The sequence below is a fragment of the Oncorhynchus keta genome, chromosome 6 (genome assembly GCF_023373465.1).
Source record: "Oncorhynchus keta strain PuntledgeMale-10-30-2019 chromosome 6, Oket_V2, whole genome shotgun sequence".
NCBI lineage: Eukaryota > Metazoa > Chordata > Actinopteri > Salmoniformes > Salmonidae > Oncorhynchus > Oncorhynchus keta.
Genome location: NC_068426.1, coordinates 20123650 through 20136462, shown reverse-complemented (window position 1 = coordinate 20136462; position 12813 = coordinate 20123650). Strand labels below are relative to the sequence as shown.

At 41.8% G+C, this 12813-nt stretch overlaps 1 protein-coding gene across 1 annotated transcript; it reads left to right on the top strand.

Moving 5' to 3' along the window:
• Positions 1 to 6792: 6792 nt before the first annotated feature.
• LOC118385202 (protein FAM136A-like) lies at positions 6793 to 8883 on the top strand. The gene is made up of 3 exons (XM_035772140.2): positions 6793 to 7103; positions 7305 to 7445; positions 7533 to 8883. The coding sequence occupies exons 1-3, from the start codon at positions 7017 to 7019 to the stop codon at positions 7719 to 7721; spliced, it is 417 nt and encodes a 138-aa protein (XP_035628033.1). The 5' UTR covers positions 6793 to 7016; the 3' UTR covers positions 7722 to 8883.
• The last annotated feature ends 3930 nt before the right edge of the window (positions 8884 to 12813 follow it).

The window sequence follows — 12813 nt, the reverse complement described above, 5'->3', positions numbered from 1 at the left end:
TACTTTTTTCACAGTGACACATCTGGGTTATCAAGCAATATGACCCAGCTTTTAGTGACCAATGTCCAGTATTTGGAAAGCTACATTGAAAATATAGTTTACCAAGCTACCAATTACTTCACACTGAAGAAGTTGAGCTACAGCAAAGCTACTCTTAATAAAAATATACTAGTTTGTTTAACTAAAGTTACTTTGAAAAAGTAGCTCACGACATCAAAACTACCTCATGACAAATGATCATGTCTAATCTGTAATGTAATATACTACAAAGTTAAGAAACATGACTGCATGAACACATAACTCTGCAGTCAGATGTTAACAGTTTAGTGCGACCTGTGTGACAGCCAGAGATTTAGTGGGTAGTTGTAGTAGCAAGCTACACGGCTTTGTTGACTAATACAAACACTACGAAGCTTTAAACTACCACCAAGCTATGGCAAAATGTAGTTAAATTAGTAGTTGAATTACATGTAGTGGAACTACTCCCTAGCACTGCAAATGTCACAGAGCAAATGGCCTCATCTGCAAATAGAAAAATGTGGTTTGGGCTCTCAATGTCCAGTTTGTTGAAGAACATGAGGCGATTTGCATCTTCGGGCCTGGCAGGGCATGTATTGAATAATTAAAGATGACATTCATCTCTTCAGTGTGTTGGCTCTTTATTATGATTGGAAACAGTGATTTCAAGTAATTTTATTTGAGCTGAGAAGCCATATAAAACTATGTCAAATAGAGCATAAAACATATCACAATTACAAATTCTCATTTCAAAATGGTCTACAAATGCTTGCATTTGATCTGTGCCAACTTCTGGGATTCAAATCAGCTAGTCTCAAAATACTTTCCCTCTTCCATCAAATATCGTTTTTACATGTCTAAACATTAGGGACTTTGCTGTAAAAGTATTCTAACAAAGTTCTCTATCTACTATGGTTGTACAGTATCACACATTATCACAAAGAAACCCTAAAAACATCTAAAAGTTCATTAGAAAGGCTGAACCAACTATGGTTATTCTCAAACTAATTCTAGACAAATGACAGAGAAATGTGTAATTTACCTCCCAGAACAGAAGACAATTATTTTCTGAAGGATACTTGTCACTCACAGTAAAATAAATGTACTTTGTGTTCTTATACTTCACTTTGGTCCCCATGGAAGACTCGTTTTATGGTACAATTTGCTCATCGCATACATGACAAAAACATTCCAAAAACGGAGACTAAATATTTTCTGAAAGCAAGTAGAAAGGCTGATTCTCAGATGTAAAGAGCATTGCTCAGTAATTTCAAAGGCACAATTTTGAAATATCTAAATACACTACAGTACATTTTCAAACGACATCAAATGATCAATGTGAATATGCAGTCTAATTGCTTTAATTACATTTCTAACATGAAAACATTATAAACTAGAAAAAGTACAGGTGTTTGTTCTTCATGGTTGTTTTCATCATTGTACACCACCAAAACTTTTCCAATTATCTGTTGGCCAATTAAATTGCAAAACCACAAATTTCACCAACCAATTTGCTTTACAATCTTTTCAACACTATACCAGAGGTAGAGCGCTTCAGACACAGCAGGAAGACATACAGTAATTTGTTTAGATGGTTCACTCGTCACAGGGTACATTTTCCAGATGTATTTTACACTCATTTCTAAAAGTTAGCAGTATCTAAAGCAGCTACTGTATATATTTGAAAACCCAAGTGCCTTGTCTTTTCAATCATTTTACTTTTACCCTGTAGTATAGCATTTCAAGGTCCTGGAGTGGCCTAGCCAGTCTCCAGATCTCAACCCCATAGAAAATCTTTGGAGGGAGTTGAAAGTCCGTGTTGCCCAGCAACAGCCCCAAAACCTTGTGAAGACTTACAGAAAATGTTTGACCTCTGTCATTGCCAACAAAGGGTATATAACAAAGTATTGAGATAAACTTTTGTTATTGACCAAATACTTATTTTCCACCATAATTTGCAAATAAATTCATTAAAAATCCTACAATGTGATTTTCTGGATTTTTTTCTTCTCATTTTGTCTGTCATATTTGAAGTGTACCTATGATGAAAATTACAGGCCTTTCTCTGTTTAAGTGGGAGAACTTGCACAATTGGTGGCTGACTAAATACTTTTTTGCCCCACTGTAGGTCTGTAGCAGTTTGGGTCTAGAGTGTCACCCCCTTTGAAGAGGGGGATGACGGCGGCAGATTTCCAATCTTTGGGAATCTCAGACGATACGAAAGAGAGGTTGAACAGGCTAGTAATAGGGGTTGCAACAATTTCGGCAGATAATTTTAGAAAGAGAAGGTCCAGATTGTCTAGCCCGGCTGATTTGTAGGGGTCCACATTTTGCAGCTCTTTCAGAACATCAGCTAACTGGATTTGGGTGAAGGAAAAATGGTGGGGGCTTTGGCGGGTTGCTGTGGAGGGTGCCGGGCAGTTGACCAGGGTAGGGGTAGCCAGGTGGAAAGCATGGCCAGCCGTAGAGAAATGCTTGATGAAATTCTCAATTATAGTGACAGTGTTTCCTGGCCTCAGTGCAGTGGGCAGCTGGGAGGAGGTGCTCTTATTCTCAATGGACTTTACAGTGTCCCAGAACTTTTTGGAGTTAGTACTACAGGATGCAAATTTTTGTTTGAAAAAGTTAGCCTTAGCTTTCCTAACTGCCTGTGTATATTTGTTCCTAACTTCCCTGAAAATTTGCACATCACAGGGGCTATTCGATGCTAATGCAGAACACATTTTTGTGCTGGTCAAAGGCAGACAGGTCTGAGAGTGAACCAAGGACTATATCTATTCCTAGTTCTACATTTTATCAATAGGGCATGCTTATTTAAGATTGTAAGGAAGGCATTTTTAAAGAAAAGCCAGGCATCATCTACTGACGGGATGAGGTAAATGTAATTCCAGGATATCCCGGCCAGGTCGATTAGAAAGGCCTGCTCGCAGAAGTGTTATTCGGGAGCGTTTGACAGTGATGAGGGGTGGTCGTTTGGTCGCAGACCCATTACGGATGCAGGCAATGAGGCAGTGATCGCTGAGATCTTGATTGAAAACAGCAGAGGTGTATTAGGAGGGCGAGTTAGTTAGGCTGACATCTATGAGGGTGCCCGTGTTTACGGATTGTAGGATGGCTGGGGTGTTAAGCATGTCCCAGTTTAGGTCACCTAGTAGCACGAGCTCAGAAGATAGATGGGGGGCAATCAATTCACATATGGTATTGAGAGCACAGCTGGGGGCAGAGGGAGGTCTATAGCAAGCGGCAACAGTGAGAGACTCGTTTCTGGAAAGGTGAATTTTTAGAAGTAGAAGCTCAAATTGTTTGGCTACAGACTTGGATAGTAATACAGAACTCTGCATGCTATATTTGCAGTAGATTGCAACACCGCCCCTTTTGGCAGTTCTATCTTGGTGGAAAATGTTATAGTTAGCGATGGAGATTTCAGGGTTTTTGGTGGTTTTCCTAAGCCAGGATTCAGACACGGCTAAGACATCCGGGTTGGCAGAGTGTACTAAAGCAGTGAGTAAAACAAACTTAGGGAGTAGGCTTCTAATGTTAACATGCATGAAACCAAGGCTTTTTCGGTTACAGAGAGCACATGGGGAGTGGGAGTGGAGCTAGGCACTGCAGGACCTGGATGAACCTCTACATCACCAGAGGAACAGAGGAGAAGTAGGATAAGGGTACGGCTAAAGGCTATACGAACTGGCCGTCTAGCACGTTCGGAACAGAGGGTTAAAGGAACAGGTTTCTGGGCACGATAGCATAGATTCAAGGCATAGTGTACAGACAAAGGTAGGGTAGGATGTGAGTACATTGGAGGTAAACCTAGACATTGAGTAATGATGAGAGAGATATAGTCTCTATAGAGACGTTTAAACCAGGTGATGTCATCGCATATGTCGGAGGTGGAACAACATGGTTGTTTAAGGCATATTGAGCAGGGCTAGAGGCTCTACACTGAAATAAGACAGTAATCACTAAACAGGACAGCAGTGGATGAGGCATATTGATATTAGAGAGAGGCATGCGTAGCCAAGTGAACATATGGGTCCAGTGAGTGGTTGGGCTGACTGGGGACACGGCAATTCAGACCGATGCTAACACGCTAACAGTTAGTAGGTCGGGGCTAAACAAGCTAGCAGTTAGCAGACCGGGGCATGGGTCTGCCCCTGCTAGTGACACCACCTCTGGAGACATCTTGCAAGATTAGTTCAGTTCCCTTATGTTTTCAATAGTGATGTGAGTTTGTGAACAATTAGTTATTTCGGAACTACTCTTTTTACTGACTCATCGTTCATTTGAGTTGTTTGTTTGTCTTGCTGGCTGCAATGAATACAGCAGGATTAATAAGTGCTTCCCCGACTCAGCGGCTCCAGAGACGTGCTCCGACCACCAACTGTCTATCAGTGCGCACAGGAAAATGTATAATGCAGCAGGCAGCATAGAGAATATAAAAGACACTGATAATTGATTGCATGGTGCAAGAATGACTGCAATTAATTTATTATTGAATGTTATGATGGACAAAACTTTGTAGAACCAAAACATAGAGCCTGCCTCTCTGCTCAACAAGCTTGAACGCGAGAACAAATCATTGTTTGGGGGGCTTGCAGCGAACGATATTGTACTAATCCCTCACGGCAGTCAAGCAATTGCATTCTGCCAAGAGTCATCCACAATCTAGTCCGGTTGCTGACACATCTATAGACTTCATTTCAAAGGTATCAAGAAATATTGTATGTGTATGCCTAGCAATCACAAATGTAGGCCTACATGGTTAGAAGCACACTTTTATAAGTCTTAGTCCAAAATGACAGCTCCAATAAACCCGTGCTATGGTGAACAAGGCTTGTAGAATCATTATTGTTTCAGGAGGGTCCTGCATGTTCTGGGCAATACTGAATCAAATGAACTAAATGAGTCGTTCTTTTGACTCAAAACTTTGAAAGAACCTGAGTCAGTAAAAAGGTCCGAACTTCCTGTCACTAGTTTTCATTGGATGCCCACATAAGAGCACTCGAAACCACTTATCGAACTTAAGTCTTTTGTTAAAAACTCACCCCGAAAAAACACTGGTGCGGACACTTTGGCCATAATTCACAGGTGCCACGACGTCGTTGAGGAAGCTCTGTGAAATGTCCCCCCTCAACATGGCCTCCTCCAGCATCTGATTGGCTAGTGTGAGGAAACCGTCACCACCCATTGCATGCAGGAGCTTCTCCACACTGGTGAAGGAGTAGCTGAACTGCTGGTAGATTCTGTAAAAACAAGAATCAAAACATCACCTACCTACAATTAGCATTCTCTCATTAATAACATGTTTATTTCATACTAAAGGTTTTGACTGCTGTACTGTAAATAGACAGGTAGCAGAAACTAAAGTCTCACCTCATGAACTTGTCCGGAACACTGTCCACCCACATTTGCATCAGCAGTAAGTTGAACCTGTACTGCTGAAGCAGGTGCAGAAAGTTCACAATAAACCAGTCACTCTCTTCAAAGGTAAGCTCCTTTCCATGGGACATCCCATCTCTGGGAAAGACCTGAGATAAACAGGGGAGAAATATAGATGGGTGTCATATTAGTTCATCTGTGCACATGTACAGCACTCTTTCAGGAACAAACAAGTGTATTTCTGATAGGCTAACATGTCTCACCTAGTTTTTCAAGGAAGTGCTTCATGTGCAGGTTTAGGGTTGGAGAACTGCGCCCCCCGTCTCGTACTCATAGCCCCCGATGTTCTGGGTGGCCAGTCCCCCCCCCCCACCACAGTGCCTGGCTCAAACAGCCAAGCTGTTGCAGTGCCACCGATGCCCGCTCCAACCACAGCTCTACAATGTCATTCAAAATCCAAGGGGAGTGAAATGATACATTCACAAGTGAAAAAATGTGTCATAAATATGGGTCTTCTGAAATATAAATACTCTCTGGACCAATGGAACTAAATTCATGGTTGTTTTTGAACCTCCCTCACTGGATGCCATTGAAAAAGAAAATGGAATGTGGAGTCTGGACTGGGATTGGTTTACCTATCGTCTTGGGTGGATTTCTGAGTTCTGAAGCTGACTCTAGAGTCCCAAGAACAGGCGTGCCATGATTACAGGGTTTTCGAAATCATCATGTCCTTTCAATTATTTCCAAGCAATGGCATCTGAGTAGAGAGTAAAGAAATCATCATCCAAAGACAAAAATAACATAGGCTACATTCACAACTGATCAGTAGTCAGAAACATGTCACTTTAATACGATTGTGTGAATTGCTGAGTCAATTTAGGACAGATAGCATAGCCTGCTGCTGGTGGTGACATGGGTAGTAGAGACCTATCAAGTATTTAAATATCTCTGTCTGGGGTCAAAGGGCAGCACACAGTTGATACTTTGAGGAGCAGTCTTTCATGGTTATTGGCAAAAAATGAAAATGTGTGATATTTTAAAAACATCTATATCACCCCACTTAGTTGGCTAAAATCAAACAATTAGAAAGGACTGATAAGTGTGCACTGCTCACCATTTCAAAAGTCAGTAGAGGAAAATATTCTCAAGGAGTTCACGATTAAGTTTTACTACAAGTTTACAGAGGATCTTTAAAACGCATCATGCTATTTACTCATCTTACTAGTAATTTAGTCAAAGTCGTTGAGAAAAATATATAGAATAAGCAGTGTTGTAAAAGTTTAAAGTTAGGACTTCAAACTAAGTGGGTCAAAGACATTATAACTAACACATCGCGACCTTATTTGGAACCGGAAATTACCAAGATAATGCCGGAAGCTAGAGCGGATGTGATGTAATTGCCACCAGAAGGAAGAGGCATGGTTTCACGGAGGTGACCTACAGTTTGAAACAGTAATGTAACAAGACTTGCGAATCTTGCAATAGCATACTGTATGTCATTGGTGTGGCTGTTATTTAGCTTTGCAACATAGCCAAACCGTATCTTCTAACAGTTTCTTCTAACAATATCTTCTAACAATTCCGTTTGAATACACACGCTACTGAGAGCAACGTTTGAAATGGCAGAGGCGCATCAAGCTCGTGTACAGAAAACCATAGAAGATATGGTTCAAAGTTTAGAACGGGACCACATCCGCAAGATGCAAGTAAGTGGTTATGGAAATGCAATTTCAGCTATGTCCAATACATACAATGCAATCCAGTATATTGTGCGGTGCATTATCTACAAACTTTGGTTTTACAAATCACCCTCTTTCTCCAGGCATAGATCATTTGCCACCTTTTATTGTCAACACTTAGGCTTATATCAGATGCACAGTTCAAATCTTTCTTGTGAATGTATCCAGGGACTCATGTTCAAGTGCAGTGCAGAGTGCTGTGAGCGCTCCACAGACTCCATGTCGCAGGTGCACAATTGTATTGAACGCTGCCACGCTCCTCTGGCGCAGGCCCAAGGACTAGTGACCAATGAACTAGAGAAGTTTCAGGTGAGTTTCACGTGGTGTACATAGAATTTGATACATAGAATTTGTAGTGATTGATTGTGATTAACATTCTGTCTCCCTCATGCCCAGGACCGGCTGACCAGGTGCACCATGCATTGCAATGACAAGGCCAGGGACCTGTTTGACTCTGGTGCCAAGGAGCCAGCCGTGCGGGCCATGATGGAGAACTGCGTGGGAAGCTGTGTGGACGACCACATCAACCTGATTCCCAGCATGACGCACAGACTCAAAGAGAACCTGGACTCTATTCCACAGTGAGGAGGAGGGAACAGCTTACTTCATATGCATGAGACAGGTTGGACTCTATACTACAGTGACTGTCATCTGACTCAAATAACACAGAGGAAGTATAAACAGCAGACTCAAAGATGGCTCGTTATTATCACAGTGAAAAAGAGGGAGTTATAAATGGCAGATCCAATACCTCAGTGAGGGAAAGTGACAGCTTGCAGGAATGAGATTTGGGTCCTGGTAAAAGGTTAATCAGGTCCATGCTGTCGGAGAGGGTGGGGGATATAGCTCAGCTCAGAGTCTGAAGAAACTACACATCCCCTGCAAACTGACTCTGTGTCTTTGTAGCACTCACTGTTTATTAGTTGAACCTACAGGCCAGCTGAACTTACTCAGCATAACTGTCTAACATCAAAAATACCTGTGTCTGTGAACTGTGTAAAGGTAGTTATTACATGTCCTGATAGCCTAGCTGTTGTACGATTTGAGTCTGTATTCTGCCTCGGTGCTCTAAATATTTGCAACCTGTTCCTCTCTCCTCTAGCATGATCTCTGTGCTGTTTGTTTTGTGGGAACCATGCATGTTCTGTGACTCTTTCCCTCATCACTATATCAGTTTTTATATAAAAATGAAAGCAAATGGTGAGAACGGATGGAATTGCATTTTTATTGCCTTTTTAGCCTGAATTTTCCTTTATCTAGCTGTGTCTTCTGGCAATTCATCAGCACTTTTTCACTAGAGTTGAACTTGATAGTAATGCACCAAACACACCTTATTAACATCCAGCTTTTGAAAATGCAGCTTTTAATAACAATAAGCATGGTGGAATAATCTCTGTATAATGTACAAATGCACAGACACCAATGGTAAAAAAAATAATGAATTGACAGTAAATCTGTGAGGCTATTACAGCATATCATGAATGACTGCAAAGACGAGTAGCCTAGTAATTAGAGCATTGGGCCAGTAACTGAAAGGTTGGAGGATCGAATCCCCGAGCTGACAAGGTAAAAATCTGTTCTGCCCCTGGATAAGGCAGTTAACCCACTGTTCCTAGGCCGTAATTGTAAATTAGAATTTGTTCTTAACGGACTTGACTGGTTGAAAAAAAGACAAGTGTAAAGGTAAGCCTTCACTGTAGATCATTACAATACTGCTATTCCAAAATAAACATATTTGTCAAACTCACTTTACAATATATTATGGCATGTTTATTACAATTATATCCAAAATTGAGATTAAACCTATGGTTAGAATTTTTTTTTTTACCCCTTCTACCCCCTCCCCTAAACATTTTTATCAACTGAGGATGCTTTTACATTCACCCTCCTGGCGACCAGAGAAAACCCTCCCCAACCATCCCCTTCCTGTGGGCCTGAAAGCAAACAATGTAAAAAAAAGTCAAAAGACACATCTCAATATCAACTGTTTGAATTGCTGCACAAACCACTAAATGACACCAATGAGAAGAAGAGACTTGATTGGGCCAAGAAACATGAGCAATGGATATTAGACGGGTGGAAATCTGTCCTTTGGTCTGATGAGTCCAAATTTGAGATTTTTTGTTCCAACCGCTGTGTCTTTGTGAGATGTAGAGTGGGTGAACAGATGATCTCCACACATGTGGTTCCCACAGTGAAGCACGGAGGAGGAAGTGTGATGGTGTTGTGATTTATTTAGAATTCAAGGCACACTTCACCAGCATGGCTACCACAGCATTCTGCAGTGATACGCCATCCCATCTGGTTTGCACTTAGTGGGACTATAATTTGTTTTTCAACAGGACAATGACCCAACGCACCTCCAGGAGGTGTAAGGGCTATTTGACCAAGAAGGAGAGTGATGGAGTGCTGCATCAGATGACCTGGCCTCCACAATCACCCTACCTCAACCCAATTGGGATGAGTTGGACCGCAGAGTGATGGAAAAGCAGCCAACAAGTGCTCAGCATATGTGGGAACTCCTTCAAGACTGTTGGAAAAGCCTTCCTCATGGTTGAGAGAATGCAAAGTTGGAAAAGCCTTCCTCATGGTTGAGAGAATGCAAAGTGGGAAAAGCTGTAATCAATGCAAAGGGTGGCTACTTTGAAGAATCTCAAATATAAAATATATTTTGATTAAACTTTTTTTTGGTTACTACATTATTCCATGTGTGTTATTTCATAGTTGTGATGTCTTCACTGTTATTCTACAATGTATAAAATAGTAAAAATAAAGAAAAACCCTTGAATGAGTCGGTCTCCAAACCTTTGACTGGTACTGTACACTAAACAAACATACAAACACAACATGTAAAGTGTTGGTCTCATGAGCTGAAATAAAAGATCCCAGATCCCAGAAATGTTCCATATGCATTGAAAGCTTATTTCTCTCAAATGTTGTACACAAATTTGTTTACATCCCTGTTAATGAGCATTTCTACTTTGCGAAGATAATCCATCCACCTGACAGAAGCTGATTAAACGGCATGATCATTACACAGGTATACCTTGTCCTGGGGAAAATCAAAGAACACTTTAAAATGTGTGGTTTTGTTACACAACACTATGCAACAGATGTCTCAAGTTTTGCAGAAGCATGCAATTGGCATGCTGACTGCAGGAATGTCCACCAGAGCTGTTGCCAGAGAATTGAATGTTCAGTTCCACAAGCATTCTGGCCCATGTTGACTCCAATGCACCACCCAAAAGGGGTGGACCATTCTTAATACACACGGGAAACTGTTGAGAGTGAAAAACCCACTAGGTTTCAGTTCTTGACACAAACCAATGCACCTGGCACCTACTACCATACCTCATTCAAAGGCACTTGTATATGTTGTCTTTCCCATTCACCCTCTGAATGGCACACATACACAATCCATATCTCAATTGTCTCAAGGCTTGAAAATCCTTCTTTACCTGTCTCCCACCCTTCATCTACACTGATTGAAGTGTATTTAACAAGTGGCATCAATAAGGGATCATAGTTTTAACCTAGATTCACCTTGTCAGTCTATGTCATGGAAAGGGCATGTTATAACTTCTAATAGTAATTGTATCCACTGGAGAATTGGGAGAGAGTGAAGTGACAGCCATCTAAGAGCCAACATTTTTTTTTTTGCTGCAGTGCTGCCTGCCTGCTACCAGTAATCATCTCTGATTGAGAGATTCAAGGGGCATTCATCGTTAAGTAATATAGTAGATGCAAAGCATGGAATATTTACATTCATGCACTTCGAAATACATTTTGTAACTTTGTCCCAGAAGCATTTAACTGCAGGGCAGTCCCACATCATATGAAGGAATGTGCCTACCTGATTTAGGGGACACAGTGAACAGTTGGCAGTTTGGGCCAATTTCATTATAAAACATTTTTTTGGTGTAAAATAGTCTTTTGACAATCTTAAAATGTTGATGGTTCGGATTACGGGATGCCAAGGTCATATTTTTCCATATTCTGTTCCAGTTAAAGGGTTGTTCAGATTCACTTATATCTGTGAACCATTATTTTTAATGGCTCGCTCAGAATATGAGCTTCCTAAAGTTATAAACTCAGCAAAAAAGAAATGTCCTTTCTTCAGGACCCTGTCTTTCAAAGATCATTCATAAAAATCCAAATAACTTCACAGATCTTCATTGTAAAGGGTTTAAACACTGTTTCCCATGCTTGTTCAATGACCCATAAACAATTAATGAACATGCACCTGTGACACTAACATTTTACATACGGTAGGCAATTAAGGTCACAGTTATGAAAACATAGGACACTAAGAGCCCTTTCTACTGACTCTGAAAAACACCAATAGAAAGATGCCCAGGGTCTCTGCTCATCTGCGTGAACACGTCGTAGGCATGCTGCAAGGAGGCATGAGGACTGCAGATGTGGCCAGGGCAATAAATTGCAATGTCCGTACTGTGAGACGCCTAATACAGAGCTACAGGACGGACAGTTGATCGTCCTGGCAGTGACAGATCACGTGTAACAACACCTGCACAGGATCGGTAGATCCAAACATCACACCTGGAACACACAATCCCTCCATCAGTGCTCAGACTGTCCGCAATAGGCTGAGAGAGGCTGGACTGAGGGCTTGTAAGCTTGTTGTAATGCAGGTCCTCACCAGACATCACCGGCAACAATGTCACCTATGGGCACAAACCCACCGTCGCTGGACCAGACAGGACTGGTAAAAAGTGCTCTTCACTGACGAGTCGCGGTTTTGTCTCACCAGGGGCGATGGTCGGATTTGCGTTAATCGTCGAAGGAATGACCGTTACACCGAGGCCTGTACTCTGGAGCAGGATCAATTTGGAGGTGGAGGGTCCGTCATGGTCTGGGGCGGTATGTCACAACATCATCTGACTGAGCTTGTTGTCATTGCAGGCAATCTCAACGCTGTTCGTTACAGGGAAGACATCCTCCTCCCTCATGTGGTACCCTTCCTGCAGGTTCATCCTGACATGATCCTCCAGCATGACAATGCGACCAGCCATACTGCTCGTTCTGTGCTTGATTTCCTGCAAGACAGGACTGTCCGTGTTCTGTCATGGCCAGCGAAGAGCCCGGATCTCAATCCCATTGAGCATGTCTGGGACCTGTTGGATCGGAGGGCTAGGGCCATTCCCACCCGAAATGTCTGGGAACTTGCAGGTGCCTTTGTGGAAGAGTGGGGTAACATCTCACAGCAAGAACTGGCAAATCTGGTGCAGTCCACGAGGAGGAGATGCACTGCAGTACTTAATGCAGCTGGTGGCCACGCCAGATACTGATTGTTACTTTTGATTTTGACCCCCCCCCCCTTTGTTCAGGGACACATTATTCCATTTCTGATAGTTACATGTCTGTGGAACTTGTTCAGTTTGTCTCAGTTGAATCTTATGTTAATTCAAATATTTACACGTTAAGTTTGCTGAAAATAAATGCAGTTGACAGTGAGAGGACGTTTATTTTTTTTGCTGAGTTCATAGAGGTCAGTCCTTTCGGGAGCCCAGATCATTTGTAAATCCCATCATTGGATGGTTTGGTAGCAGGGTTTCCCCAAGGGCCTCTATAGGCCAACATAGAAGACCTAAGTTGTAAATATGGGAAATTAGTTGCCTGGTAATGTTATGTTTCAAATCGTGGAATGTTCTCAAAC

Coding starts and splice junctions, on each gene's coding strand:
- LOC118385202 (XM_035772140.2), top strand. CDS start 7,017: ATGGCAGAGGCGCATCAAGCTCGTGTACAGAAAACCATAGAAGATATG. Junction 7,104..7,304: donor ACCACATCCGCAAGATGCAA/GTAAGTGGTTAT, acceptor GAATGTATCCAG/GGACTCATGTTCAAGTGCAG. Junction 7,446..7,532: donor ATGAACTAGAGAAGTTTCAG/GTGAGTTTCACG, acceptor CCTCATGCCCAG/GACCGGCTGACCAGGTGCAC.